Source organism: Apus apus, chromosome 10 (assembly GCF_020740795.1).
Source record: "Apus apus isolate bApuApu2 chromosome 10, bApuApu2.pri.cur, whole genome shotgun sequence".
NCBI classification, from domain to species: Eukaryota; Metazoa; Chordata; class Aves; order Apodiformes; family Apodidae; genus Apus; species Apus apus.
This window is the reverse complement of record NC_067291.1, coordinates 2,442,937-2,467,762: the sequence shown is the minus strand read 5'-3', so window position 1 is coordinate 2,467,762 and position 24,826 is coordinate 2,442,937. Positions and strand designations below refer to the sequence as shown.

At 58.5% G+C, this 24,826-nt stretch overlaps 1 protein-coding gene across 1 annotated transcript; it reads right to left on the bottom strand.

Moving 5' to 3' along the window:
* Positions 1-5,151: 5,151 nt before the first annotated feature.
* Positions 5,152-15,109, bottom strand: C10H15orf39 (chromosome 10 C15orf39 homolog). Its single transcript, XM_051628713.1, has 4 exons — positions 15,056-15,109; positions 7,591-10,667; positions 7,095-7,128; positions 5,152-6,884 (listed from the first exon to the last, which is right to left on the bottom strand). The coding sequence occupies exons 2-4, from the start codon at positions 10,604-10,606 to the stop codon at positions 6,881-6,883; spliced, it is 3,054 nt and encodes a 1,017-aa protein (XP_051484673.1). The 5' UTR covers positions 10,607-10,667; positions 15,056-15,109; the 3' UTR covers positions 5,152-6,880.
* Positions 15,110-24,826: the final 9,717 nt, after the last annotated feature.

Genomic DNA, 24,826 nt, shown 5'->3' with positions numbered 1-24,826 from the left:
AAACCTCCCTGGACCCAGACACCCCTCCCTCCTGCCCAGACAGACCCTCTGCTCCCACTCACAGGAATCCTCTGATCAGCACTTGCAGGAAGCTCCTCTGGTCCTTCAGGGCTCTTGCCACCTGGAAGAGAGGTTTGGCTCAGCATTCAGGGTGCTTTCACCCACCACTTCCCACAGCCACGACGATGGATCTGGGACAGCCAGGACAGCAAGGACACAGGGTCCTGCCCCCCCCTCCTCCAGGTCCCTGCCTGCACTTTGTGGTGCCCATCAGCAGCAAGAAGACACCCCAAGGCCTCAGTGCTGACCTTCAGCAGGTATCAGCCACAGCACTTGGAGCTGAGGGGCTCTGGTTTGGACAACCCTGAAGCAGTCCCACCTCTTCCTCTGGTGGTCCTCAGCACCTGGGAGGACCTCAGCCCTCTCCCACCTACCGCATCACCAAGGTCTCTGGTGAGCTCCTGCTGCTCTGCAGCAAGTGGATCCAGAAGGTCCTGGCTGAAGGGTCTGTTGGTGATGAGGAAGGAGATGGGGTAAACCTGCAGGTGAGGCCTGGCTCCTGGAGGGACAGGACACTGGTGTTAGGTGAGCAGAGCTGGCAGCCAGCCCTGCCACACACAGGGACTGCACTTACCCTCCACCCAGAGGGAGGTCAGGTCCACAGAGCAGGCTGCAAGAGCTGTCAGGGCTTGGAGAACCTCTGCAACCTCAGCGTGGACAGTCGTGTCCAGGTAGATGTCTCCAGTGATCTCCAGGAACCCGCTGGTGTTTCTAAAGGGAGAGAAGGGCTCTAGGCAAGGCAGGAGCTGGGACCAGGCTCACCAAGCACATCCTTGCTGGTCTTGTTTCCAGCAACTCATGACCACTCAGCCCAGGAGAGGTGCTACCAGCTGCCCATCACCCCCAGGGCAGCACAACTCATCCTCTCCATCTTTGCAGGGCTCATCAGGTGCTGAGCACACAAGAGGCAGTGAAGATACTTTTCATGAAGAGCTTTAGGAGAAGGGTAATTGCATCCCATACCTGAGCTGGGTGATGGTGAAGTTCCTCACGTGGTAGAGGCCACTGAGAGACCGAGTCACCTGGAGGAAGAGGAGACAACAGCTCACACCCTGCCCACCACGGGCTGTCCCCACCTTGCAGCCAGCCTGGGCCTGTTGTCCTCACGGGCCAAGCTCCCAGAAGATCCACCAAGGCTGGCCATACCTCACTGATCAGCCTCTCCAGGATGTCCATCCTGCTCCTCCCAAGCTGGAAGACAGAGAGAGAGATGGACAGCTTCTCTGGGTCCAGGTTCTCCAGGCTGAAGCCTAGAAGAGTGCAGAAGACAGTTATGCCCAGACCTTCTCCTCCAGCTTCCCTGGGACATCAACCAGCCTTGAGCTCCTCCTCTGCCACACAGTGAGAGCAGAAGCCAGCAGGGCAGCTAAGGAAGGGTGAAGACCTGTCCCTTTTGTGGCAGGAAGGGCTTGGGATCTACCACCTCTCAGGAGCAGGTCAAGGAGAGGGAGCCAGAGAGTTTATCAAGAGCACTGGACCACACAGGTCCAACTGCTCTGTGGACGTGGTCTCCAGCAACCTTAGCACCAGAGGGTTTGTGTGTGTCAGGAGAGGGGAGGTGAAGCCTGAAGTCCAAACTGGGCAGGTTTGGGCCTCCTAGCTATCTAGGGAGGACACTTAGCAGCAGCAGCTCTGCTGTTGGAGTTCTCCATGGCTTACCACTGGACTGGACAGACTGTGGCTCCAGCCTCCAGCTGAAGATGCTCCTTCCCCTGCTCGCCTCGGTGACGAGTGTCCGGATGAGGTGGGAGTTGGTGGGAGCAGGGAGATCCCCCCGGAACACAGCCTGGCCTCGCACCACCACCGAGCCCTTCCTGGCAGGGAGAGGAGACCCTGAGCAACCACCTCCCTGTGGGAGCAGCTTTAGAGCCCCAGCAGCCCCGCAGTGACCTCCCAACCACAGAGAGCTCTCAGGTGGCTTTGTCTGGGTCTTCAGACACTCTCAAGCAGGGGTGGTGGCCCTGGGGAAGGAGCATCGTCCCTCACAAGACCCACCTGCTTCTGCTGGAGCATTTTGCTGGGCCAGTCCTCCCCTCCAAGCCCAGCCCACCCCTCTCCACCTGGTGCCCCAGAGCAGAGCTGTGTACTCACAGAAACTCAAGGACATCTGCCTGCAGGAAGGTCTCATAGGTGGACAGCATCTGGTGTAGCTGGAAGAAAGAAGCAGCTGCTACATGAGAAGGTTTTGCCGAGTCCCCCACATGAAGAAGACCTCTGGGCCCCAGCAGCCAGGAGGGAACACCCCAGCACCATCCCCATGGCCCTGCTCCTTGCCAGAGGTGAGTCCTAGTCCCACCTCAAACCAAGCATCCCCAGTCCAGCTCCAGCAGAGCTCTTCCAGGGATGTACTGGTGCCCTCCATGCCCAGGTGGGTGATGGACCAAGCCAGGGCTGATGCAGCCTGCAGGCTCCTCAAGGTTTGCTGCTGCAGCAGCTTCTCCACTGCCCCTCCCTGCACCCAGAAGGGCCAACATCTCCACCAGCCAAGCTCCCGCACTCACCAGCAGCCTCACTTCTCCCTCCAGCTCCTGGTAGCTCCTTGAAGACCTTCTGCTCAGAGCCTGGGTGTAAGGAACACCCAACAGCCGGAACTGCAGGGGCAGCACGTGCAGGGCAGGCGAGATCTCGGGGGGCTTCACCGTGGTCACCAGCTCAGCTGGGGTGAAGGCCTCTCCTGCAGCCTCAGGGAGATGCTCCTTGGCTGCAGCAGGGTGCTGGGAGGTGCCAGGGGGACCAGAGATGGAGTGAGCATCAGGCATCCCTCCTGCTGGTGCAGTTGGGGTCCACGAGCCGAGTGTGGAGCTGGCAGCACCAGCAGAAGGCAGCAGGTGAGATGGAGATGGCCCACGTGTGGTGCTGACGTGGTGCACAGCCTCGGAGCTGTGCTCCAGAGCTGGGCTGGGCTGGCTGGGCCCTGGAGGTCCTGCTGGAGCAGTGGTGGGACCTGCTGAAGCTGCCCCGGGCTCGCTGTGCCCAGCTGCTCCTGCCACCAGCCCAGGTGCCACCGTCACAGCCTGGCGGTGCCCTGAGGTGGGGTCTGGGTGCAGGGGTGGCCTCCAGGCAGGGGACCCCAGGGGGAAGCTGTGTGTGACACCTGCAGGTCTTGGAGGGAGGGAAGCCACCCAAGCAGCTCCATCCTCAGAGGGGGCCTCGGTGGCTCCAGGCTCTGGGGTGGCATCAGGGGCAGCAGAGCTCACCCCAGCCTGGGGACCTGCAGCACTGGCAGCTCCTGTCCAAGCAGGGGGAGGGTGGGCTTTGGTGGGTGTCAGCAGGGCCTGCTGTGCAGGGAGGGAAGACGGGTGGCTTAGCTTCTCCAGGGTGACAGCAGGACCCCCAGACTCCTTTGTGGGAAGGAAGGGAGGTGACACTGGTGGGTGGTGGACACCACGAGGCAAGGCAGCACTGGGGAGTGATGCCAAGACAGCAGCCAGGAGTCCAGACCCATTTTCCGGGGCTTTGGCCAAGCCAGAGTCCAGCAGCAGAGCAGCTTTGTCCTGCAGGAAGGGGCCAGCAGGTGGTGTGTCCCAGAGCATCTCGAGGGTCACAGCGGAGGGTACCCAGATGGTGCCAGGATGGATTCTGGTGGAGCTGGGTGTCCTTCCTGATGGCAGAGCTGAGGGCAGCCCTGGAAGGGGCAGCAGGGGAGGAGGAGCAGCAGTGTGGTCCTCACCTGCATCCAGGTCAGGTGGGCCAGGGCTTGGTCTCACCTCTTCCTTCTGTCCATTGTGGCTCCTCATCGTGGCCCTGCTATCCCACTGGACATCAGAGAAGCCCCTGGCTGCAGATGGCTCAGAAGCAGGCATGCTGCTGTCACCCCAAGCTGCTGTCACAGCTCTGCTGAGCATGGCCTGATGGCCAGGGGAGGTCCCCAGGGCCAGGTCACCTCCAGGTTGGGCTGTTGTGCTGTGGCTCTGGGAGGGAGAGCCTGCACATGCTAGGACATCAGATGGGACCCTTCCAGGAGGTGACACCAGCTGGGTGGTGGCTACAGTTGGTGTCCCCAAGCTCCCTTCCTTGGCATCTGTACCATGGGACACATCTCCTTCCACCCCCAGGAAGCAGCCTGAGATGCCTGCAGAGCCCACCCGTGTCCTTCCATGCTGCTGCACCTCCTCTCCATGGAGTGGGTCCCCACCTGTTGCCACCAGATTGTCACCTGCCCCTTGCCCAGAGGCTGGTGGGCTCAGCTGAGCATGGGAAGGAGGCAGGGAGCCCAGAGGGCCCCACAGCAGAGCAGTGGTGGCCAAGCAGATGGTCAGCACCAGGAAGGCTTTGCACCACAGCCTGGTGGCCACAGGAGGAGCAGGACCCAGAGCCCCTTCCCTCTGGCCACAGAGGGTGGCTTTGGGCTGCAAGGCAGTGACATCCGTGGGGTCTGGTGGCCCCAGCCTTGGGCTCCACCTGGGAGAGGTCATGGGGGGAACCTGGTGGAGAAGAGACAGCAGGAGACTTAGCTTGGGGGCCTCCAAACTCTCCCACCACCACCATCACCCCCAAGCTTGGGCCAAGCCTCAGCATCTCCTGGAAAGCTCCTGGTGCAAAGCTGGAGCTCAGACACAGCCTCAGGCCCTGTCCCCAAGGGGAGGTGGCCCCAAGCCCCCCAGGTGGCCTCAGCAGGGCCAGCCCAAGCTCAACCCCAGCACCCCCTTACCTGGCAGCACCCCAAGAGAAGAGAGCACCAAACCTCCTCCCCCCTCCAGCCCCAGGCTTTTATCCCACTTCCCAGGCCCCATCCCAGCTGCTCCTAATTAACACCCCAAACTAATTAGCACTCCCCCAGGTGAAGCTCCTCCCCTCTGCTCCCCATGAAGCCCTTGCAGGTTGTTTCTCCAGGTGGATTATTCTACCCCCAACACCCCAGATACTCCCCAGAACACCCTGTTCCCTGGGAAGGGGTCATGGCTGTGCTGTCCCCATGCCTGGCTCCAACAACTTGGGCTGAAACCCAGGGGATTTGGGCTTTTGGAACCAGGCAGGTGATGTGCTTCTCCAACCAGGGAGGTGTTGGGTGTCGATTTGGGACCCTCCCCATCCCCAGAAGGTGACCAAGCAGAGACCAAAGCACGGTTGAAAATGAGCCAAACCCTTTTAATCAGGCCAGGCACCTCTTAAAACCCCATGATTCTTACAAAACATTAAATAAAGTGAAGGGACTGGCTTCCCTGGACCCTCAAGAGATTTTATATATATATATATATTTATGTTTATATATATATATATATAAAATGACCAGATGATGACAAATACTGCTTCACAACACGATGCACGGACCCAGCGTGGCAAGGGAGAGCAAGAACCAGAGTCCCCACCCCTTCCCATCCCCTCACATGGCCAGTACATCCCAGTAGAAAACCAGAAAGGCACCTGCAGGAACCACCACAGGAAAAAACCACCCAGTCTGTGGCAGTTTGAGTAGGGTTGTTGTGGGGTTGGTTGGTGGTGGTGGTGGTTTTTTCCTGTTGTTTTTTTCTCTTCTCTGTTTTTCTTCATCTAAAAATAAATATTTCCTGTAGTGAACTAGAAAATAAAGCATAAGAAAATCCTCTTTTTGTTCCTCCACACCCTCCATCAACCTGAGTGTTGAGTTTGTAAGGCCTCTGCTGCCTGTCACTCTGTTGCAGAGCAGGTGACAGTCAATCCATCTGTCCATCCTTGGCTGCTGGGATCCCTCCTGGGATACCCACCACCCCCTCAGTGCCCACCAGGAGGGTAATGATCTCTCCTTCCAAGGTCTCCCTGCCTTCTTCTCCTCTCCTGCTCCTCAGGTCACCACGGTGTTGTCACTCTCCAAAGGTTATCCCCAAACCTGCACCTCCCAGGTTCTCCTCTGGGACAATCTGTGTTGGGTCAAGTGGTTTGGTTGTCCTGGAACAGTCTTGAAATCCTTCTTGGAGGCTCTTTCTGGACTGAAACCCTCAGGCCAAACTGCAAAGCTCCCACCCCTGTGGTCCAGCAGAGTAAAAACACGAGTTTAAATTAGAAAAAAAAGTATAAATTACTATGTTTTTTAAAAAATCAACCCAGAAAACCTGAAGGCAGCAGCTCCTTATAAAGGTCAATTGGTAACATTTTTAAAATGTCTTCATTTAAAACACCAAAACCATCAGTCCTGTTAACTACAGAAGCTGTGATTCCCTTGACCCTCCAAGGTTGGGCATCAAGATGAAAAGCCAGGAGACAGGGATGTTTATTGGGAAGGACAGGTGTGAAGCAGGAGAGGTGAGGTGGAGGAGGGAGGACAGGAGGTGGGAGATCATCTGTGCAGTCGCCAGCCTTTCCCCAAGGCTGGGGATGGTGGTGTGGCCATTTCCATGCTCCTCTTGTGGGTACGGAGGCTGTTCCAGCCTTCCAGCCCTGCTGGGACCCCAGTCATTCCCTCCCAGTTCTGCCCCACCATGGATGGAGGTGGGAGAGGCACTAAAAGATGATGCATTAGAAGAAACGAAGCTCCGGGATGAGTTCCAGCCCGTCTCCACTGGATGCCAGGAGACCACGTTGGCCATCCCTGCTGGTGGCCTTGGAGCATCTCTGGGGCGTGCGGCCACCAAGTGTCATCTTCACCAGCATCCCAGGAGGACCTGTCCCCATCCTGGGGTGCAGGAAGGAGCTCGACATCTCCCAGATCCACCGGGATCCACACCTGCTTCATCTCGGCATCGCCGCCGGAGGGGACCCCTCTCTGGGGACAAGGGGGACCTTCCCTTTCCTGTCCCCCACGGGCTGGCAGCTGGCCTGGTGCCCTGGACACATCCCTCAGCTCCTCCTCTCCCTTGGTGCCACCCGTGCTTTGCCAGCAGCTCTCAGTGCCTCTGTGCCAGGCCTAGCTGGGAGAGGACAGAGCCGTTAGGGATGGTGGGATCTCCACCTCCCCATCCCAAATCATCCCCCCTCCAGCCCAGCCCAGCCAGCAGGACCCACTCGTGTTCTCCTCCCCAGCCCAAGCCCCCCAAGCAGATGCACATCCACACAGACATGGACCTCCAGGTAACCACACACAGAGACAACTCCAGGCTGGCACGGGAAGAGTTACCTACTTGGAGGGCGGCCGGGCAGCCTGGGCGCTGGGACCTGCAAGAAATGAAGTTGTGGGCAGTGGTTTCCAGCAGCAGGAAAGGGACACGGGGGGGGTGGGAGGGAGGTGGGACTGTCACTGGTAGGATGGGACTGTCGTGGGTGGCAGATCCAGCCTGCTGCCCATCTCCCAGCTGCCCTTGGAGGGGGAGAGGTGGCCTGGAGGTGACCACCACCTCTTCAAAGCCACTAGGGTGATTTTTCTCACCCAGGCAGGCAGGGACCAACCCCCTGGCTCCACCACCACCCCCAGCTCAAGCTTTCTCCCTCTGCAACCCACGGAGAAAAGCTGAATGTTCTGCTCTGCAGAAGCCTTGGTAGGACAAGGCTGCTGAGGGACCACACGAGTGGCAGATGCTCCCGCCAAACAGCAACATCCGGGAGGCAGATGCTGCTGGAACTTCCCTGGAAGAGTCCCCAGGGACCCATCCATCCCCAGGTGGATGCTGGGCTACCTACCAAGTTGCTGCCTGATGGAGTTGTGCCAGTGGAGGTTCAGCAGGTCCGGGTAGATGTCAGGGAGCTGCTTGAGTGCCAGGAGCTTCAGCATGCGTGAGGTGCAGCTCTTCAGCTCCAGGTCCCTCAGGTGCCTCTCCTCCGAGAGCGTGGTGGGACGCAGCTCCACCTTGTGCTCCTGCAGCACTTGGTCCACGGAGGCCCCAGGGAGCTTGGGGAAGAGCTTCTCCTTCACCACGTGGATGGGGATGAAGACAGCCCCTGCCCGGACCACGTGGGGGAAAGGACACTTGCGAGAGAACATGAAGGTCTCCAGCTGAGACAGCAGGTTGGTGAGGAGAGAGGCCACGTCTTGGAAAGCCAGCCAGATCTCCTTGCCTTTGGTGGCTTTCTGGGATTCAGGGATCCTGGAGCTGTTCTTGGGTTTGGGGGGCAACTTGGGCGCCTCTCCCAGCTCCTCTGCCGGCTCTGCCTTCTTCAGCCACTCCCGCAGGAGCTGTGGGGAGGACTGGGCCACGGAGCAGGAGATGAGGTGGCAGAGGGAGGTGTGCAGGGTGGTGAAGTACTGCCCAGCAGAGCTCTGCGGGGCAGCCGCCTCGCTCGGCCCGGGGGGCCAGGCCCTCTCCTCCCCCGGAGCACGGGGGGCTTCGGGCAGAGGGGGCTGCTGTGGGCCCGGGGCAGCCCCTGGCAGAGCTGGGGGGCTGGGCTGGGGGGCTCTGGCCTCCCTGGGGGGCACGGTGCTGGGCGGGAGGGAGCGCCGGATCTTGAACTTCTTGAACATGAAGGTGGCTGAGCTCTGGAAGGTGCTCTTGACCTCCAGCAGCAAGGGTGGTGAGTGGGGCTCGGCCCCCTCGCCCACCTTCCCCTCTGCATCCTCCTTCTTCTCCTCTCCATCCTCCTTCTCCTCTCCATCCTCCTTCTCTTCTCCATCCTCCTTCTCCTCTCCATCCTCCTTCTCCTCTCCATCTTCCTTCTCCTCTCCATCCTCCCAGGCTGGCATTGTCTCCCCAGGGCTGGTGACTCCCTGGTTCTCCCCAGGTTTCTCCAGGCTCTTCTTCAAGCTGAGGTCCAGCACAACAGCCTCGGGGACCAGCTCCTCGCTCCCCACCCCCCTGGGGCTGCTCTCCACAGACCCCATGTCTCGGGGTGCTGGCTTTTCAGCTTTTCCATGACACCTTTCCTCTTGGCTCTGGATCGTCTCACTGGACGTGGCCGAGATGTCCCCGAGGGCAGCGGGCTCCCGGCTGCCCCCCGTGTGTCGGGGTGGGGTGTCCCCCCACAGGTGGTCCCTGGGGAAGGGGACCTGGCCTGAGGCCTCAGTCCTCTCCAGGTAGTCTCGGTAAGGCGCCAGGCTGAAGACATTGTTGATCACTGGCATGGGGGGGGAGGAAGGAGACATCTCACCATCCCTGGGGTCTTTCAGCCCCCCCGGAGGAGGGGTGGCTGGAGAAGGGACAACAAGCTTCTTGGCTGCATCCTTGACCTTGCAGGCATCTCCTTTCCCCGGGATGACGGGAGGAGCTGGGGGACCCCTGTGGTGGGTCTCCTGGGGAGCTGGGCTCGCCCTACTCCTCCCCAAGTAAGGAGGCTCCTGCTCCCCCTGCCTGCCTTTCACCCAGCCCCCTTCTCCTTTGGGTGCCAGCCCACTGGAGCCCCCAGCCACCTTCTCAGGGGTGCAGACAGGCTGGAAGGCACTGGCGTGTCTCGCCGGCTGCCGGGGGCTCTCTGCCCGCTGCCGCTGGCAGCCCGGCTCCGTGCCCACCAAGGAGGCACCAAACACTGCCCCGTCACCAGGGCTGAAGGCAAACCCAGGGCTTGTCAGGTAGCCAGGTGGCCGTGGTGGTTCAGCATCCCTGGGAAGAGCTGCAGGCTTGGTGGGTGGGGAGCCCACGGTGCTGGCGCCGGCTGCCCTGGGCACGTAGGTGTCCAAGGGGTTGGGAAAGTAGCTCCGTGGGGCTTGGGGCTTCAGGTAAGCGGTGGGAAAGGGTTCCCCGCTGCCTGCAAAGCTGAAGGCTTTGTAGGGGCTGGGCTGTGCCTCCAGGGGAGGGGTCGGGGGTGGGTAGAGGAGGGTGGTCTTGTGGAGGGGCAGCGGGTAGTGGGGGTGTGGGAAGCACACCGGAGGCCTCTCCCGGTACGCCGGGCTGAGGGCGGGTGAGTGGAGCTTGGGCCAGGGCTCCGGGCTGAGCCTGGGAACCTCGGGCACCTTCTTCTGGCCGTGGGTGGTGGGGCAGCTGGCTTCCAGGAAGGGGGTGCCAAGGGGATCTCGGTGTTTCTCAAAGGTGGAGTAGTAAGGGGAGAAGGTGCCGGGGGAACCCACCTTCTCCTTGGCGGGCAGGGCCAGGCTGGGGTGCAGCGGCAGGAGGGTGGGCTCTGCCTGGGGACCCCTCTTGGGCAGCCCGCTGCTGCTGCTGTGGGGCTCGCCGGGCTGCAGAGGGTGGCTGGTGGGGGTGGGCAGAGCCCACTCTCCATCCCCTGGTCTCTGCTGCAGGTTCTCAGGCCGGGCTCCCAGTGGCAGGGCCACCCTGGGGTCCACGAAACACGCCGGGGCTCTGTACACCGGCTTGGGGACGGCCAGGGTGGGCGCCTTGCTCAGCGCCACCGGTTTCTTCACTGGGAAAGGGTGACCCGAGCTGGTCCACTTCTCCCCGGCCATCAGCAGCTCTGGCATCGGGTTGTCCTTGCCCTTTTCAGCGGGCAGGGGCTGCAGCCCTGTGCCCAGGCTCGGGGGGGGGTACAGCAGGCAGCCCCCCAGCAGCCCCTCGGCGGCGGCGCTGCCGTAGTGCAGGGAGGAGGGCGCTGGGCTCCAACGGGCCAGGGGCTGCTCGGGGCCATCAGGGCTGGGCAGGGGGCAGGCAAAGTAGGAGCCCTTGTAGTTGAAGTGGTTTTCAGAGGCAGGGTTGGGCAAAGGGCTGGATTTGCAGAGGCTGGAGGGGAAGGCAGCGGCGGGCGCCGTCTCCAGCCGAGGTAGCTTGTTGAAGATCACCTGGTCCAGAGATTCCACCTGCCGTTTGGAGGCCATCTATACGTTGCTGTGGGTGTCCTGGCCAGGGAGTGCAAGAAGGAGAGGTGAGCTGGCCTTCCTGAATGATAGAAAGAGAAAAGAAACCATGAGCAAAGAGAGTCCTCGTGGGCAAGCACTCAGCCCATGGCAGAACAGCACGGCGTGACAGAGCCCCCTGAGAGGTCTCCCAAAGTCACCTCACCCATGGAGAAAGCCTGGGGGGGTTTCCTTCTTCATTGCATTGGAATGGCTTAAAGACAGGAGGAGAGCCATGGAAAGCCCTTGCCTGTCTCATCATCAGCCTCTGCCAAGGGCAACAGGGACTTGCTTCCCTCCTCCCACCCTCCTGACACTTGGCAGAGAGCCTACAAAAAAAAACCAAAACCCACCCCAACTGAGAAGCAATAATTGATGCTCAGCGTGGAAGCCAGAGATCTGGGGGCAGGGAGCCAGGTTGGGAGCCTGATGCCAGCAGGGGGATCCTGGCAGGCTGGCTGGGCATTCCTCCAGCCATCTCCTTGGAAAAGCTGGTGCCACTTGGGTTTCAAATCCTCAGTGTCTGTTGCAAAGCTGGGTCAGCTCAGGTGAGAAGCCAGCAGACTGGTGAGGAACAAACCCAGAGTGCTCAGAATTCCCCACCACTTCCAGCTTTCACGGTCATTTGAAGCATTTCCCCCCAACGGCAGCAGCCTGGGGAGACCTGGTGTGTGCCAGCAGGTGGAGCTGGCAGCCCATCCCAGCCCGGCCTTCCAGGGCATTGCCCCGCATCCTCTCAGCAGCACAAGTAGCCTCCCAGTATCTCCTGGCATCACCCAGCACTGCCCAGCATCTCCTGAGCAACCCACTGAGAAACCTGAGCGTTGCTTGAGCCTCAGGACCATCACCCAGTATCCCCTCAGCATCACCTGAGCATCATAGACATCACCTAAACAAGGCCCCAGACCCACCTGAGCATTGCTGGACCATGGTCCAGCATCTCCCAAGCATGGCCAGACATCACCCAAGCACAGCCCAGCATCCCAAAAGCCCATGGATGGAGTTACTGCAGTGGGATCTCCTGCCTGTTCTTCAGGCCCCCACCCCCCCGTTTTTTTGTGGCAAGAGTTAGCTGAGAAGCAAGGAAGGAAACAGAGGAAGAGAGCGTGGAGATGAGATAAAAGCCTTTTTCACAGAAGGGGAAACAGAGCTGATAATTGGGAAGACTTGTGAGGGATAGATAAGGGACCCAAGTGTGGTGGCTCTGGCTGGAGCCCAGAGCTCAGCTGCTCACAGCCCAGCCTGGCAACCCTTCCTGCCAGCTCTGCCTGCCCTGCCAGACCATTCCCAGGCACAAACTGGGGGTCACAGCTCCACCAGCCCCCCAGCCATGAGCATGGGTGCCCCTGCCCAGCTGCAGCTCTGCCCCCTGCAAGCCTTGGTGGGAACCTGGGGACCTCCAGGTTGGGTTTCCTTTCCAAACTTGAAGAATGTCTCCCTTTCCGGGCAGGATGCTGCTTCCCTGGACTCCTCTGCACGTGGGAGGCTGCCAGATGAAAACCCCTCTGGAAGGTCAATGCTTCCAGGAAGCTCATCTCCTCACTTGCACCCTCAGAAGCTCCCCAAAGGGTTGTGGGGTGACCACAGCATTTCCCTCAGGAGCCTCGGAGTAATTGCCAAGACATCCCTGCACCAATTACATCTGCCAGGAAAAAATTGCTCCCCTCAAACTGAAAAGGCCACCAGGCAGGCAGGGGATCCCAAACTGGGTTCTTTTCCTTCCCAGCCCATCACTCTCCCCCAAGGAGGGATCTCTCCAGAGGGTGGTGTTTAAATCCATCTCCCTGGGAGATGCTGCGTGGGAGGGAGATGCCACATGGGAGGGAGATGCCACGTGGGATCCCTTCCAGACAGTGCTCGAGGAGGACAAGCTGGGGCACAAACCCGGCATCTCGTGACTTCTGACATTTCCTGGCTGTTTTTTTCCCCTTTCCCCGAAAGGCACCGATTTACAACGACGAGGGTGTTGTGCAACCAGCCCTGCTGCCACCAGGGGACCAGGCTGTGCCCCCGGGGCAGGTCAGCAACGCCTACACCATCCCCCCCCCCATTTCCAAATCACCTGCAACCCCAGCAGCCAAGACCCCTCTTTTGGGGGGGAAGGCAGGAAAAGGCCTTGCTATCCCAGCATGAGAAGGCCTTTCCTCTCAGGGACACCCCAACCCAGGAACACCAATTCTCAGGGACACCCCATCTCAGGGACACCCCATCCCAGGAACACCAATTCTCAGGGACACCCCATCTCAGGGACACCCCATCTCATGGGTAAGCAGGCAGGCAGCTCTGACTTCCAGCCATGCTAGATGGATGCAGGACAGAGCAAGTCTCATCCCCTGGCGGGGCAGCTGGAGCCAGACACGTGGATTCTCTGCTGTCTGATAGGGGTTGAGCTCATTAACCTCATCAGGGTGAGGGCACTAATGGGCTCCCTCTTTCCATGGAATACACGGGGGCTTTGCCCTGGCTGCTGCCAGCTGAGACTCAAGAAACCAGCTCTGCTTCTGCTGTCTCCATCAGCCCTTCCCCTCCGGGACTATCCCCTTGCAGCCAGCACAGCGACTCCCCCCATCCTTTTCCCCTGGGATCTGGGGAGAGATGAGGGGCCACCCGGGAACCAGGGCCACACCTGGGCCACCACAACACGTGTGGGGCTGCAGTGCCTGCAGTACTGAAACCCCACGGCTGGGGAAAGCAGTGGGTGGATTCAACACAACCGATTTACTCCTCTTTTTCTTTCTTTCCCCCCCCCCCCCCCCCCCCCAAATCTCTCTCTCTCTCTCTCTCTCTCTATTTTTATCCCCTCCCTCCTCTTCGCAGGGTTTTTCCCAGGAGAGACCGTTCGAGGGAAAAGCAAAACCCAACGCAAAGGAGCCGGTGCTGTGTGCAGGGAAACCTCCCCGGTAAGAGCCGGCGGGGCCGCAAGCAGCTTTATCTGCCACATCTCGGATGTCGAAAGGCCACCGAGGATGGTTTTTCAGACACCTCTTTCTGCTCCCGCAGCTGCCAACAAACGCGGCCGTGTTTGCTCCGCCCGGAGCCGGGCGGGTTCTGTGTTTGCTCCCCGGTTATTTCCTTCCCCGGGATGCGCTGCCCCCGACGCGGCACAAAACCAACCGGAGCCTCTCACCGCAGCCTCCCGCCTCCTCCTCCTCCTCTCCATCGCCACGTGAGGCCAAGAAACGCCCGCCAAACTCCCAGCCAACCCCCAGGAATCAAGAAATGCTCCATCTCCTGCCATCGAGCATCCCCGGCCGTCCCGCAGCTTCCCCCCCCCCGCCCCGCTGTCACCTCCTGTCCCGGGGTGCTGGGGGGTGCAGGGAGGGGGCTTTTCCGGGTGTCACCCCCAAAAAAAAAACACCCCAAAAAGCGCGGGCACACCGCTCCCCCGGCTCTTCCCCATCCGGCTGCAATACCAGTTTCACAAGCGAGGAGGTCACCTTGCCCATCTCTCCGGCGGGTTTGGAGGCTTTCCCCCCCCCCCAATCCTCCGAGGTCATTTTGGGGAGCAAACAAGAGGCCTCAGCGTTCTAGCTCCCTCGTTTCCTGACTTACCCTCTTCAAAAAAAACCATGTGCAGCTCCTGAGTTTACCCCCCGCCCCCGGTAGACAAAAAGCTCCACTCACCCCCAGCCGAGCTGCTGCTTTTTGGGGCTGCGTGTCCAACCCCCACCCCAAAAAAAACCCCACAGCGTTGCAAACTGGGGGTTGTTACTCCCGGAAACCCCCCCGATGGCTACTCGCTTTCATCAAACAATCATCCTGAAGTCCTGAAGCCCAGGGGCAGCCAGCAGAAGGGCGCAGCGCCTGCCTGCGAAGTGAGCTTGGAACGTTTAGGGGATTAAACCCGCACACACACGCACACCCACCCACCGGACACACAGGTAGAGGGGACGTCGATCCAACTGGGACCCGCGCGTGTCACATCCCGTGGTCAGGGGGGGACGCGGCGCTGCTGGCAGAGCCTGGTCACCCTCGGATGGTCCGCACCGACCCCGCAGCACCGACCCCGCAGCCCGTGAGACACGGACCCAGGCAGGGCTGGTCAACCACTGTCCCTTCTTGTCCCCTCCGCACAGCCCCAGCCACGGCACTGCTGTAGGACCCCCCCCAACACCCCCTTTAAGGGGGGGTTACCACCGCCGGCGGCCCCGGCCGCACGTCGGGCAGCAGCCGCCGCAGCTCCGGTGTCCATAAATGGGTAGAACCCCTGGAAGTGGAGCCCGAAACCCAAGGAAGGGGCGGGGGGGATGAGCTGGAGAAAGACGCTAACACGGGGGACAGGAGAGTAGGGGGACACCCCCCCCATCTTCATGCAGTGTCACCCCCCAGCCGGGAGCCTTCCCCTCCCGCGGGGGGCTGAAAGGCACGCTGGGGTCCCGGGACCCCCCCATCTGTCTCCGCTTTCCCCCCGCGATCCGGTCCCGCACTCACCGGCAGCGCGGAGCCTCCCCCGGAGCATGGCTAGGGAGCCGGGCGGGGGGCTCGGCGGGGCCGGGGGGGCGCGGGCGGCCCCTGCCCAGCTCGGCCGGCAGCCTCCATTGTGCGGAGGAAGTGGGAGGAGGAGGAGGAGGAGGAGGAGGAGGAGGCGGGAGGGCTGGGTGTGCGTATGGGCCGTCGGAGGAGGAGGGGACGAGACAACGGGAACGGGATGGGGCAGCCCAAGCCTGCCCGCCAGATGTGTGCTGAGCTGGTCAGGGCTCTGCCCAGGGCGTTCCGAGCGGGGACCCTGGCTACAGGGGAGGTCCCACCCCGTTATGGGGGACCCCTGTTTTGGAAGGGTGCCCGGTGCAGCAAATCCCTACGGGGAGCCTAAAGTGGGGAGAAGCCTCGTTAAGGGACACCCCCCCCCCGCCCTCCCCGTTGCAAGCACTCACCATTTGGGAGGACCCTCCTTTGAGGAGACCCCGTTGCAGACAGTCCCCATGAAAGGAGACCCCCCCCCCATTAAGGGGATCCCCACATTAAGGGGACACCATTGCAGACAGTCCCCATGAAAGGGGACCCCCCCATTAAGGGGACCCCGTTGCAGACAGTCCCCATGTAAGGGGACCCCTACTATTAAGGAGGCCCCATTGCAGACAGCGCCCGTGAAAGGGGACCCCTCCCATTAAGGAGACCCCGTTGCAGACAGTCCCCATGAAAGGGGACCCCCCCCCATTAAGGGGACCCCGTTGCAGACAGTCCCCATGAAGAGAAGCCCCCCCTTTAGTGAGGAGCCCCCATTAAGCAGAGCCTCCATTGCAGGCAGTCCCCACATTGTGGGGAGTCCCTGTTAAAGAGGGACCCCCCCCCTGTCTTACAAGGAGACATCTCCTTACAGAGGACCCCCAGCACAGGGCTGCCCCTCCCCCAGCCCCCCAGGCTGAGCCCCCCAGGATCCAAGGCTGGATGCAGCCATGGATGCAGCCACAGGGTCCAGCCAGACACTGACACAGGGATGCTGAGGGGTCCACTGAAAGGCTGGGGGGGGGGTGGTCTTTTGGCTCCCCTTATGGTCACCTCAAAGAAAAGACCCTCCTGGATCTAACACCCACCCCCAGAGCCCAGGGGATCCCACACAGCACCAAGGCTCGAGCCCCCAGTCCCTTTCCCAGCACGAACATTCGGTGTTTGCCCAAGGAGTCGCGCCTGGAAAAGTCTGGGCAAACATTCCCCGACTAATAATTAACCCTCATCAAAAGGGCCCCTAAACACGATTAACCCAGTGACACAGATGCTGCCAGATCGGGTGAGTCGCCCAAGGCCGCGGAGTGAAGCGGTGGCAGAGGCTCAGCTCCCTCTGCAACCCAGCCCTCCACTTTTCTGGGGGAGACAGGAAAGATTTGCACCCTCAGCAACATCCCTTCCTTCCAGTGAAATCCGAGCTGCTCCTTGTTCAGCGCGGAACAAAAACACCGGCGTCTGTGTGGAAACCAGACCCTCCCAGCCTCCTCAGGTGGCAGGAGATGGTTCCCTCGGCTGTTTCCCAACGGGATGAACCTCCCCCCGAAACAGAAATGCAACACAACGATCCCACTGATAGGCAGGGGGGTGCGTGGATTCTTTTTGGAAGAGTTTGACCCCAGCTCCCTGGGATGCATGAAGCTGCTCAGCTCTTTCTGGCCCCCAAGTCATCACAGGGCTTAGGCATGTGTCTAATTAGAAATACAGGTGATTAAGGTCCCTATTGAAGACCAAGAAGCCAGTGTTTGAACTCTCCTCTCTTTGGCCTCCCAACCATTCTTTTTTTATCCTTTATGGCTTGATTTAATTTACAGCAGTTTTGTGGCAGCAGCGGCTGATTCCTGTAAAGAAATGAAGTAGTTGGGAGGAGCTGGGTCCCAGTTTCCAGTCCCTTGGCTCTGGTTTACAGGCAATTTCTTTGTCTGGACTTCATTGATCCCGTGCTGCTGTATTCTTTTCTTTGGTCAAATTGTCATGCAATTACAGAATGATGATGAGACACTAATTATTAGACGTTCTGCATTCGTGTGGAATGTGGAGTCATTATTACATATTAAAAGGAGCAAACAGGAGGATAGTAAAGCTTATTATTTGGAGTTATGGTCATTAAAAAAAAAATCAGTGTGAATTTTTAGCTGGCTGGCCAGACCAACGTGACAGATAGTCCCTTTAAGGTGGAGCTGTTAGTCCTTTTGCTTCATTTTATGCCATGAACACCCTTCCCCAGCCCTCCTGGGACACATCTCTGCTGCCAGGTGTTCAGCTGAGCTCTGAAACTGAACTCCCCTGAAAACTTCTCCCCAGTTCTTGCTCTGATGGGGCTCTTTCTTTCTTTCTTTCTTTCTTTCTTTCTTTCTTTCTTTCTTTCTTTCTTTCTTTCTTTCTTTCTTTCTTTCTTTCTTTCTTTCTTTCTTTCTTTCTTTCTTTCTTTCTTCCTTTCTTCTTTCTTCTTCTTTCTTCTTCTTCCTTTCCTTCCTTCCTTCCTTCCTTCCTTCCTTCCTTCCTTCCTTCCTTCCTTCCTTCCTTCCTTTTCCTTCCTTCCTCCTCCTTCCTTCCTTCCTTCCTTCCTTCCTTCCTTCCTTCCTTCCTTCCTTCCTTCCTTCCTTCCTTCCTTCCTTCCTTCCTTCCTTCCTTCCTTCCTTCCTTCCTTCCTTCCTTCCTTCCTTCCTTCCTTCCTTCCTCTTTCTTTCTTCCTTTCTTTCTTCCTTTCTTTCCTCTCTTTCCTTTCTTTCCTTTCTTTCCTTTCCTTTCTTTCCTTTCTCTCTTTCTCTCTCTCTCTCTCTTTCTTTCTCTTTCTCTCTCTCTTTCTCTCTCTCTTTCTTTTTTCTCTCTCTTTCTCTCTCTCTCTCTCTCCCTTTCCTTTCCTTTCCTTTCCTTTCCTTTCCTTTCCTTTCCTTTCCTTTCCTTTCCTTTCCTTTCCTTTCCTTTCCTTTCCTTTCCTTTCCTTTCCTTTCCTTTCCTTTCCTTTCCTTTCCTTTCCTTTCCTTTCCTTTCCTTTCCTTTCCTTTCCTTTCCTTTCCTTTCCTCTCCTTTCCTTTCCTTTCTTCTCTTTTCCTTCCCTTCCCTTCCCTTGCCCTCTACACCCCCCTGCTCCGTTTGCTTCTTTACCCTTTGTTTTGCTGTGAATTTCCTTCTCTCTTGACTTCCTGAGTGATTCATCTTTTCGGCAGCGACTCGAAATCCCCCGAGCGGCGACAAACCTGCTCCTTGCTGAGGCATCAAAACCTGCTGCTGCCACCAGCACAGGACACACCAACCTCAAAACAAAACTGTATTTAAATGGCTTGTTTTGGTTTATTATGACCTTGTTCTTATCATTTTTAAAGACATGAATGTGGCCGTTGGGAAGAGATGGGTGGCAATTCCTGCCTCCCCTGCACCCGGGGCATGGCTGAGACTCTCTGCCCCTCCAGCATCCTGGAGTACCCCAGGGGGGGCCACAAGGGCTTTGAGGGGTCACCTGAGCCCAGGGAGGGGGAGGATTTGACTGAATGAGTCCAATTTGGGCCCTGTGGGTTTCAATTGTTGAGGTTTCTCAGCCCCGGCAGCGATGGTGTCGTTGATCTCCAGCTTCACGGCCTGGGCGAGTTGCTCTGTGGTTTGTCAGGGCCCAGGATCCCTCCCAGTGCTCAGGAAACCTGTTGACTTCAAACTGCTGCTTCTTCCAGCTCCCCAGCTCCTGGGACAAGACCCCAGACACCATGTCCAATCCTGGGCTTCACCCTTTGGAGGGCTGGGGATGAGGTGGGAGCTTCCTGGCTGCTCTCCAACCAAGGCAGCCACCCAAAAAAGGGCTGGTTCTGGTCCCAGCTTGGGCTCCCCAGTTTGTCCTGGAGCTCCTTGAGCCCCTCAGGGGGAGTCATCCCCCTTTTCCCTCTTCTTTTTCCTCTTTGATTTGCTCCCTGATGATGTTGGGCTGAGGTTTCCCAATGTAAGAAGGACATGGAGCTCCTGGACAGAGTCCAGAGGAGGCCACGGAGATGATCCCAGGGCTGGAGCAGCTCTGCTCTGGAGCCAGGCTGGGAGAGCTGGGGTGTTCAGCCTGGAGAAGAGAAGGCTCCAGGGAGACCTTAGAGCACCTTCCAGTGCCTGAAGGGGCTCCAGGAAAGCTGGGGAGGGACTTGGGACAAGGGCAGGGAGGGAGAGGACAAGGGGGAAGGGATGAAAACTGGAAGAGGGAGATTGAGGTGAGACATGAGGAGGGAATTCTGGAGTGTGAGGGTGGTGAGAGCCTGGCCCAGGTTGCCCAGGGAAGCTGTGGCTGCCCCATCCCTGGCAGTGTTGAAGGGCAGGTTGGATGGGGCTTGGAGCAACCTGGGCTGGTGGGAGGTGTCCCTGCCCATGCAGGGGGGTGGATCTGGATGATCTTGAAGGTCCCTTCCAACCCAAACCAGCCTGGGATTCTAGAATTCAGGAGAGCTAGTAGGGTTTAGCTGACCTCTTGGTGATGAGGAGAGATCCCAGATGGGAGGAAGGCCAATCCCCTGGGTGCTGCAGGGAACCTGGGACACCAGCACCCATTACTTTGTCCAAGCAGACAAGAGGTGGCTTTAACCCCATCCCATCACACCCCGTGCTCCCACTGGGGACTTCCCAGCCTCGTTAGCAGCTCTGGCCTCGGAGACATCCTTGGAGGCAGAAGCATCCTTGATGAGGCTCTAATTATTGAGCTAATTGGAATAAGAGAGCTGTATGGATGGTCTTAATTTACACTTTGCCTGTTCCCCATGCTCAGCCCAGCTGGAGGAGAAGGGCTGTGTCTTGCATCACACTGGGGAGCCCTGGAAAACAGGGATGAAGGGCAGGAGTGGTGGCAGGAGAGCCTGAGGGAGGCCAGAGGGCTGTAAGGGAGGCCTCCCAACAGCTTCCAGGGTGCTTGAGTTTAAAATACATTGAGCAAGAAGAGAGAAGGTCAGGGTTTCCTTCCCTGGGAAGCTGGGAGGTTTTGGGAAAAGCTCTGGGGCTTTGTTTGGTGGCATCTTGAGAGCTTCTCCCATCCCTCTTGCTCTGGAGTGGAACCAAAGCCCCTTCCACCTCCTGAGATGACTTTTTAGGATGATTTAGGGGGCAGGAAGGCACAGGCAGGCCTGGCTGCTTGCCCATCCTTGCACCAGCTTTGTCTCCTTGTGGCTTCACCCCACATCAGGGCCTCCAGTGATTTGTCAATAAAATCAAACTCCCAACCCCAGGAAAGCAATAAAGACCAGACCCAGTAAACCAGAGATGCAGGTATCTCATTATCTCTAGATAATTACCCACAGATAATGAGATATCCAGCCCCCCCCCCCCCCCCCCAGCAACGGTGGCCTGGGTATAAATTCCCAAGGGATATAAAGGATCACTTTCCCACCCAGATGGGAACCAGTGGAAGTGCCCTTGGACAGGGTGGGAGCAGAGCCAGCTGGCCAAGAGGGTTTTTCCTCTGCTAAACCATCTCCTCAGCAAGCTGCTCTCCAAGGGATGTCGAAAACAAACCCAATCCTGTTCTCCTTGGGGGGAGGAAGAAAAAAATAACCCTGCGGATGAATGAGCAGCACAAAACAAACTGCTGAGGCTCAGGAACACTCTGGGAGCTGAAAGCTCTCCAGCTCTGCCTCCCTTGCTTGAATGGTTGCTTGGGCATTCACAGGCTGTTCCTCCACGTCAGGAAAACAAACCAAAAGCCAAGAACACCAAAACCTGGTGTTTCTCTTTTTGCTTTTGCTTCCCAGTGCCTCTGGAAAAGGTGTGGGGAGGATCTGGGGAGGGAGAAGCTGAGCAGCTCACGGGGCACCTGCCACTGCCACCTGTCCCAGGCCATAGGGAGCCAAACTCCTGCCAAGCACAACCTCTCCCTGCTTTTTATTTCCCCTTTCCTCCTTGGAGTGCAAAAGCAAAGCCACTGTTTGGTGGTGGGGGAGGTGATGAGTTAGGGGTTCTTGCCAGGTCCCAGCACCCTCGGGTGCTGCCTGGAGCAGGGCTGGATGGAGGCCAGGCCAGGGTGCTGCTTCCTCAGCCTTCCTGGCTCTGCCCCACATCCTCCTGCTGGGATGTTCCCTGCCCGGTCCCAGGAGGCAGCTGGAGGGTCTGGCAATCTGCTGAAGCCCATCCCAAGCTGAGGAGAACCACTCTGGCCTCATGAAGTGGGTTGGAAAGTCCGTGGCTCTGGTGCTGAAGCCCATGGCTGGTCTGGTTCAGCCTTTCAGATGCTCCAGCCTTTGGCTGCTCCGGTGGTGGGAGGTCCTGGTGCTGGGTGGGCTGCAGTGCCACGTCCTTCCCCAGCCCTGGGCAGCCTCAGGGATACTCCAGACACACTCCTTGGAGGGCAGGAGGGGGTGCTGGGGTGGCTCCCCCAGGGAACAGAATCACAGAACCATTCAGGTTGGAAAAAGAACCATCCAAGGACAGAAGATGGTCCAACCATCATCCCACCGTCCCTGCTCTACAAGCCCCAAACCCAACCACCCGTTCCTGACCCAAGGCAGCCCCATGGCCATGAGACAAGGGCTTTTAGAGCCACCCCACACCCAGCAGCAGAGATCCCTTGGGCTGGGGTTCCCCTTTGAGCTTCCCCTCCTGGCACCACCTCCACATCCTGCCCTCCCAGCCCGGGGTTCACTCCCCGGGCACCAGGGACACCCCTGATGTTCCCCAGGGGCTGGAGGAAGAGGGCAGGGAAACTGCTCTGCCTGGTGCTTGGCAGTGAGGGGCAGACCTGGGGTCTTGAAAAAGGCTTGGAAGAGCAAGGAGAGAGCCTGGAGGTGCTGGGTCAGCTGCCCTCTGCCCTCCCCACCGGTGCTTCCTGCTGGCCACAGGAACCCCAGGATGAACAGGCAGGTGGAGAAGCCAGGTCCATGCCTGAGCACCCCCAAACCTGCCAGGGCTCCACAAGCAGACCAGGTTCTTCTGTGGGACCTGCTCCCACCACTTGCCCACTGGCACAGGGTCCCTCTGGGATGGCACAGCAATGGGGCCACCTCCCCATCCAGTGCTGCTCCGGGCCTTTAGCTCCCCATTTGGTCCCAGTTCTTTATGGGGGACCACAGGGTGCTGGGGGGGGGGTGCTATGGGGTGCTGGGGAGGGCTATGGGGTGCTGGGGGGGAGGGCTATGGGGTGCTGGGGAGGGCTATAGGGTGCTGTGGGTGCCTCCCCAGGGCAAAGGAGCCAAAGGGTCTCTGGGTGGGATCCCCAGGCACCTCTGGAACCCCTGCTCAGGTCAGTTGGGGCTCAGCCCCCCCCGGGCAGGGGGGAGCAGAGGGATGGGGGGGATGTACCCCAGGAGGCTGGTGGGGTCCCAGTGGAAGCTGCTGGAGCTGCTGGTTGGAGCCTAATGAGCTCCATGATGTAACTCAGGGTAAGCCTTGCAATACTGGGCTGAGGAAGCTGCAGTTCCTTTGTTTACCTCTTCTTTTCTTTCCTTCTTTCTTTCCTTCTTTCTTCTCCTCCTTCTTCCCTGCTCTGGTTGAGGTCTGAAGTAACAGCAACACGTGGCCCTTCCTCCCTTCTCCTCCTGCCCTCCCCTGCCTGCTTGGCTCCCCAAACCCCCTCCATCTCTCAGGGGCTCTCAGGAGCAGCTGGGGGTTGCATTTCTCTCGAAACTTGGGGTTCAGTTGCCTCAAAAATGCCACCTGTAGCCACTCATGACCTTGATCTGATGAAGAATGAGGCAGGTCTGGCTCACGTGGCCCCCTGGTTGTTGGGGTTTTTTGGGGTGTTGAAGGACCTGGAAGAGGATGGATGGACAGAGGAACCAGCCTCTTTGTGGAGCTGAACATCCTCACAAGCACAACCAGATGGTGTGGGAGCTGGGATGTTAGGGTGGCAGAAGAGGAGGTTGCAGCAGTCATGCACAAAGGGATCTTAGCAATCAACTGTTCAAGTGATGGACAGTCCATGAGGGTCAAACCATGGCAGTGCCAGCAACTGGCTTGGTAATGGCTCTTATACTGGATCTAGGACAATGGGTTTCTGAAGGGGCTCCAGGAAAGCTGGGGAGGGACTTGGGACAAGGGCAGGGAGGGAGAGGACAAGGGGGAAGGGATGAAAACTGGAAGAGGGAGATTGAGGTGAGACATGAGGAGGGAATTCTGGAGTGTGAGGGTGGTGAGAGCCTGGCCCAGGTTGCCCAGGGAAGCTGTGGCTGCCCCATCCCTGGCAGTGTTGAAGGGCAGGTTGGATGGGGCTTGGAGCAACCTGGGCTGGTGGGAGGTGTCCCTGCCCATGCAGGGGGTTGGAACTGGATGATCTTGAAGGTCCCTTCCAATCCAGCCTGGGATTCAGTGATCCTATGATTCCAATAACACCTGGCCAGGTGACACTGCACCAAGTGCACTTCCCTGCAAGTTGCAAACCCAGCAAGGAAAGGTTGTTGTAACTCCTGAGACAGCAGGGAGTTAATATCTCACCCTCTCACAGCCACAGTGTCCCTTTGCCCCGGGTGTCCCTTTGTCCCACTCCTCAATTCTGGAGAAACAAGCCCTCTGGCAGCTCCACTGGAGGGGAGAAGGTCCAGCAACCTCCTGGGAAGTGTCTGGGAGTCTCCCCAGTCAACACTGGGCTCAGGCTTTGACAGAACCAAGTGGCTTGAGTGCCTTCAGTGAACCACGTAGCTGTGCCTCCAAAATCTCTCCTTGGAGAACACAAGGAAAAAGTGGGAAAAGCCAAGAAGGCCCTTTTCTCACCAAGCAAACTCCTCTGCTTATCTGCTGGTTCTCACTTTATCTCCGTTTCAGGCCTAGTTGTGGCTGGGCTGGGCTCTGTGTTCTTCAACACTGGAGAGCAGCTGGTGTTATGAACAGCAACTTGGCCTTTTGTTTGGACTTTCAAGGTTGTTACCAGCTCAGAGCTTGCTAAGCCCTTTCCTTTCCCATGGGAATCTTTCCACTCCAGGCTTGGGCCTGTAAAATTGCCAGGCAGAGAGCAATTGAATCATAGAGGGAAACTGAGGCAGGCACACTGAGGTGGAGTGTCCTGCTACCAGAAGGGTGCAGAGCAAGTAGCCAGTTGCTTTCTCCATGGGCTCTAAGATCAGAGCTGCTCCTGGTAGCTCCAGACCATCCCAGATCCACCTGCCCTGTTCTCACCTCCAACCTGCCCCTGTCCATCTGCTCCTTCCACTGGCAAGAACCAGTGAGATCAGGGGCTGAAGATGCCCAGGAACTGATCCAGCTGTAAGATCAGCTGGCAAGAGGTTTAAATAAGGGCTGATTTCCAGCTCCTCCAGCTCTGGCACAGAATGAGCCAGGGCAGCAGAACCACCAGGTGGAACTCATTCAGTGGGTTGGGTTGGTTGGGTTTGGGTTGGGTTGAGTTGAGTTGGGTGGGTTTGGTTTGGGTTGGTTGGGTTTGGTCTGGGTTTGGGGTTGGGTTTGGTTTGGGGTTGGGTTGAGTTGGGTGGTTTGGTTTGGGTTGGTTGGGTTTGGTTTGGGTTTGGGGTTGGGTTTGGTTTGGGGTTGGGTTGAGTTGGGTGGGTTTGGTTTGGGTTGGTTGGGTTTGGTCTGGGTTTGGGGTTGGGTTTGGTTTGGGGTTGGGTTGAGTTGGGTGGTTTGGTTTGGGTTGGTTGGGTTTGGTTTGGGTTTGGGGTTGGGTTTGGTTTGGGGTTGGGTGGTTGGATTTGGGTTGGGTTGGGTTTGGTTTGGGTTTGGTTTGGGTTGGGGTTGGGGTTGGGTTGAGTTGGGTGGTTTGGTTTGGGTTGGGTTGGATTTGGGTTGGTTTGGGTTGGATTGGGGTTGGTTTGGACCCAGTTTCAAGCAGCAAACACCCAAGTTGTGTCTGTGCCA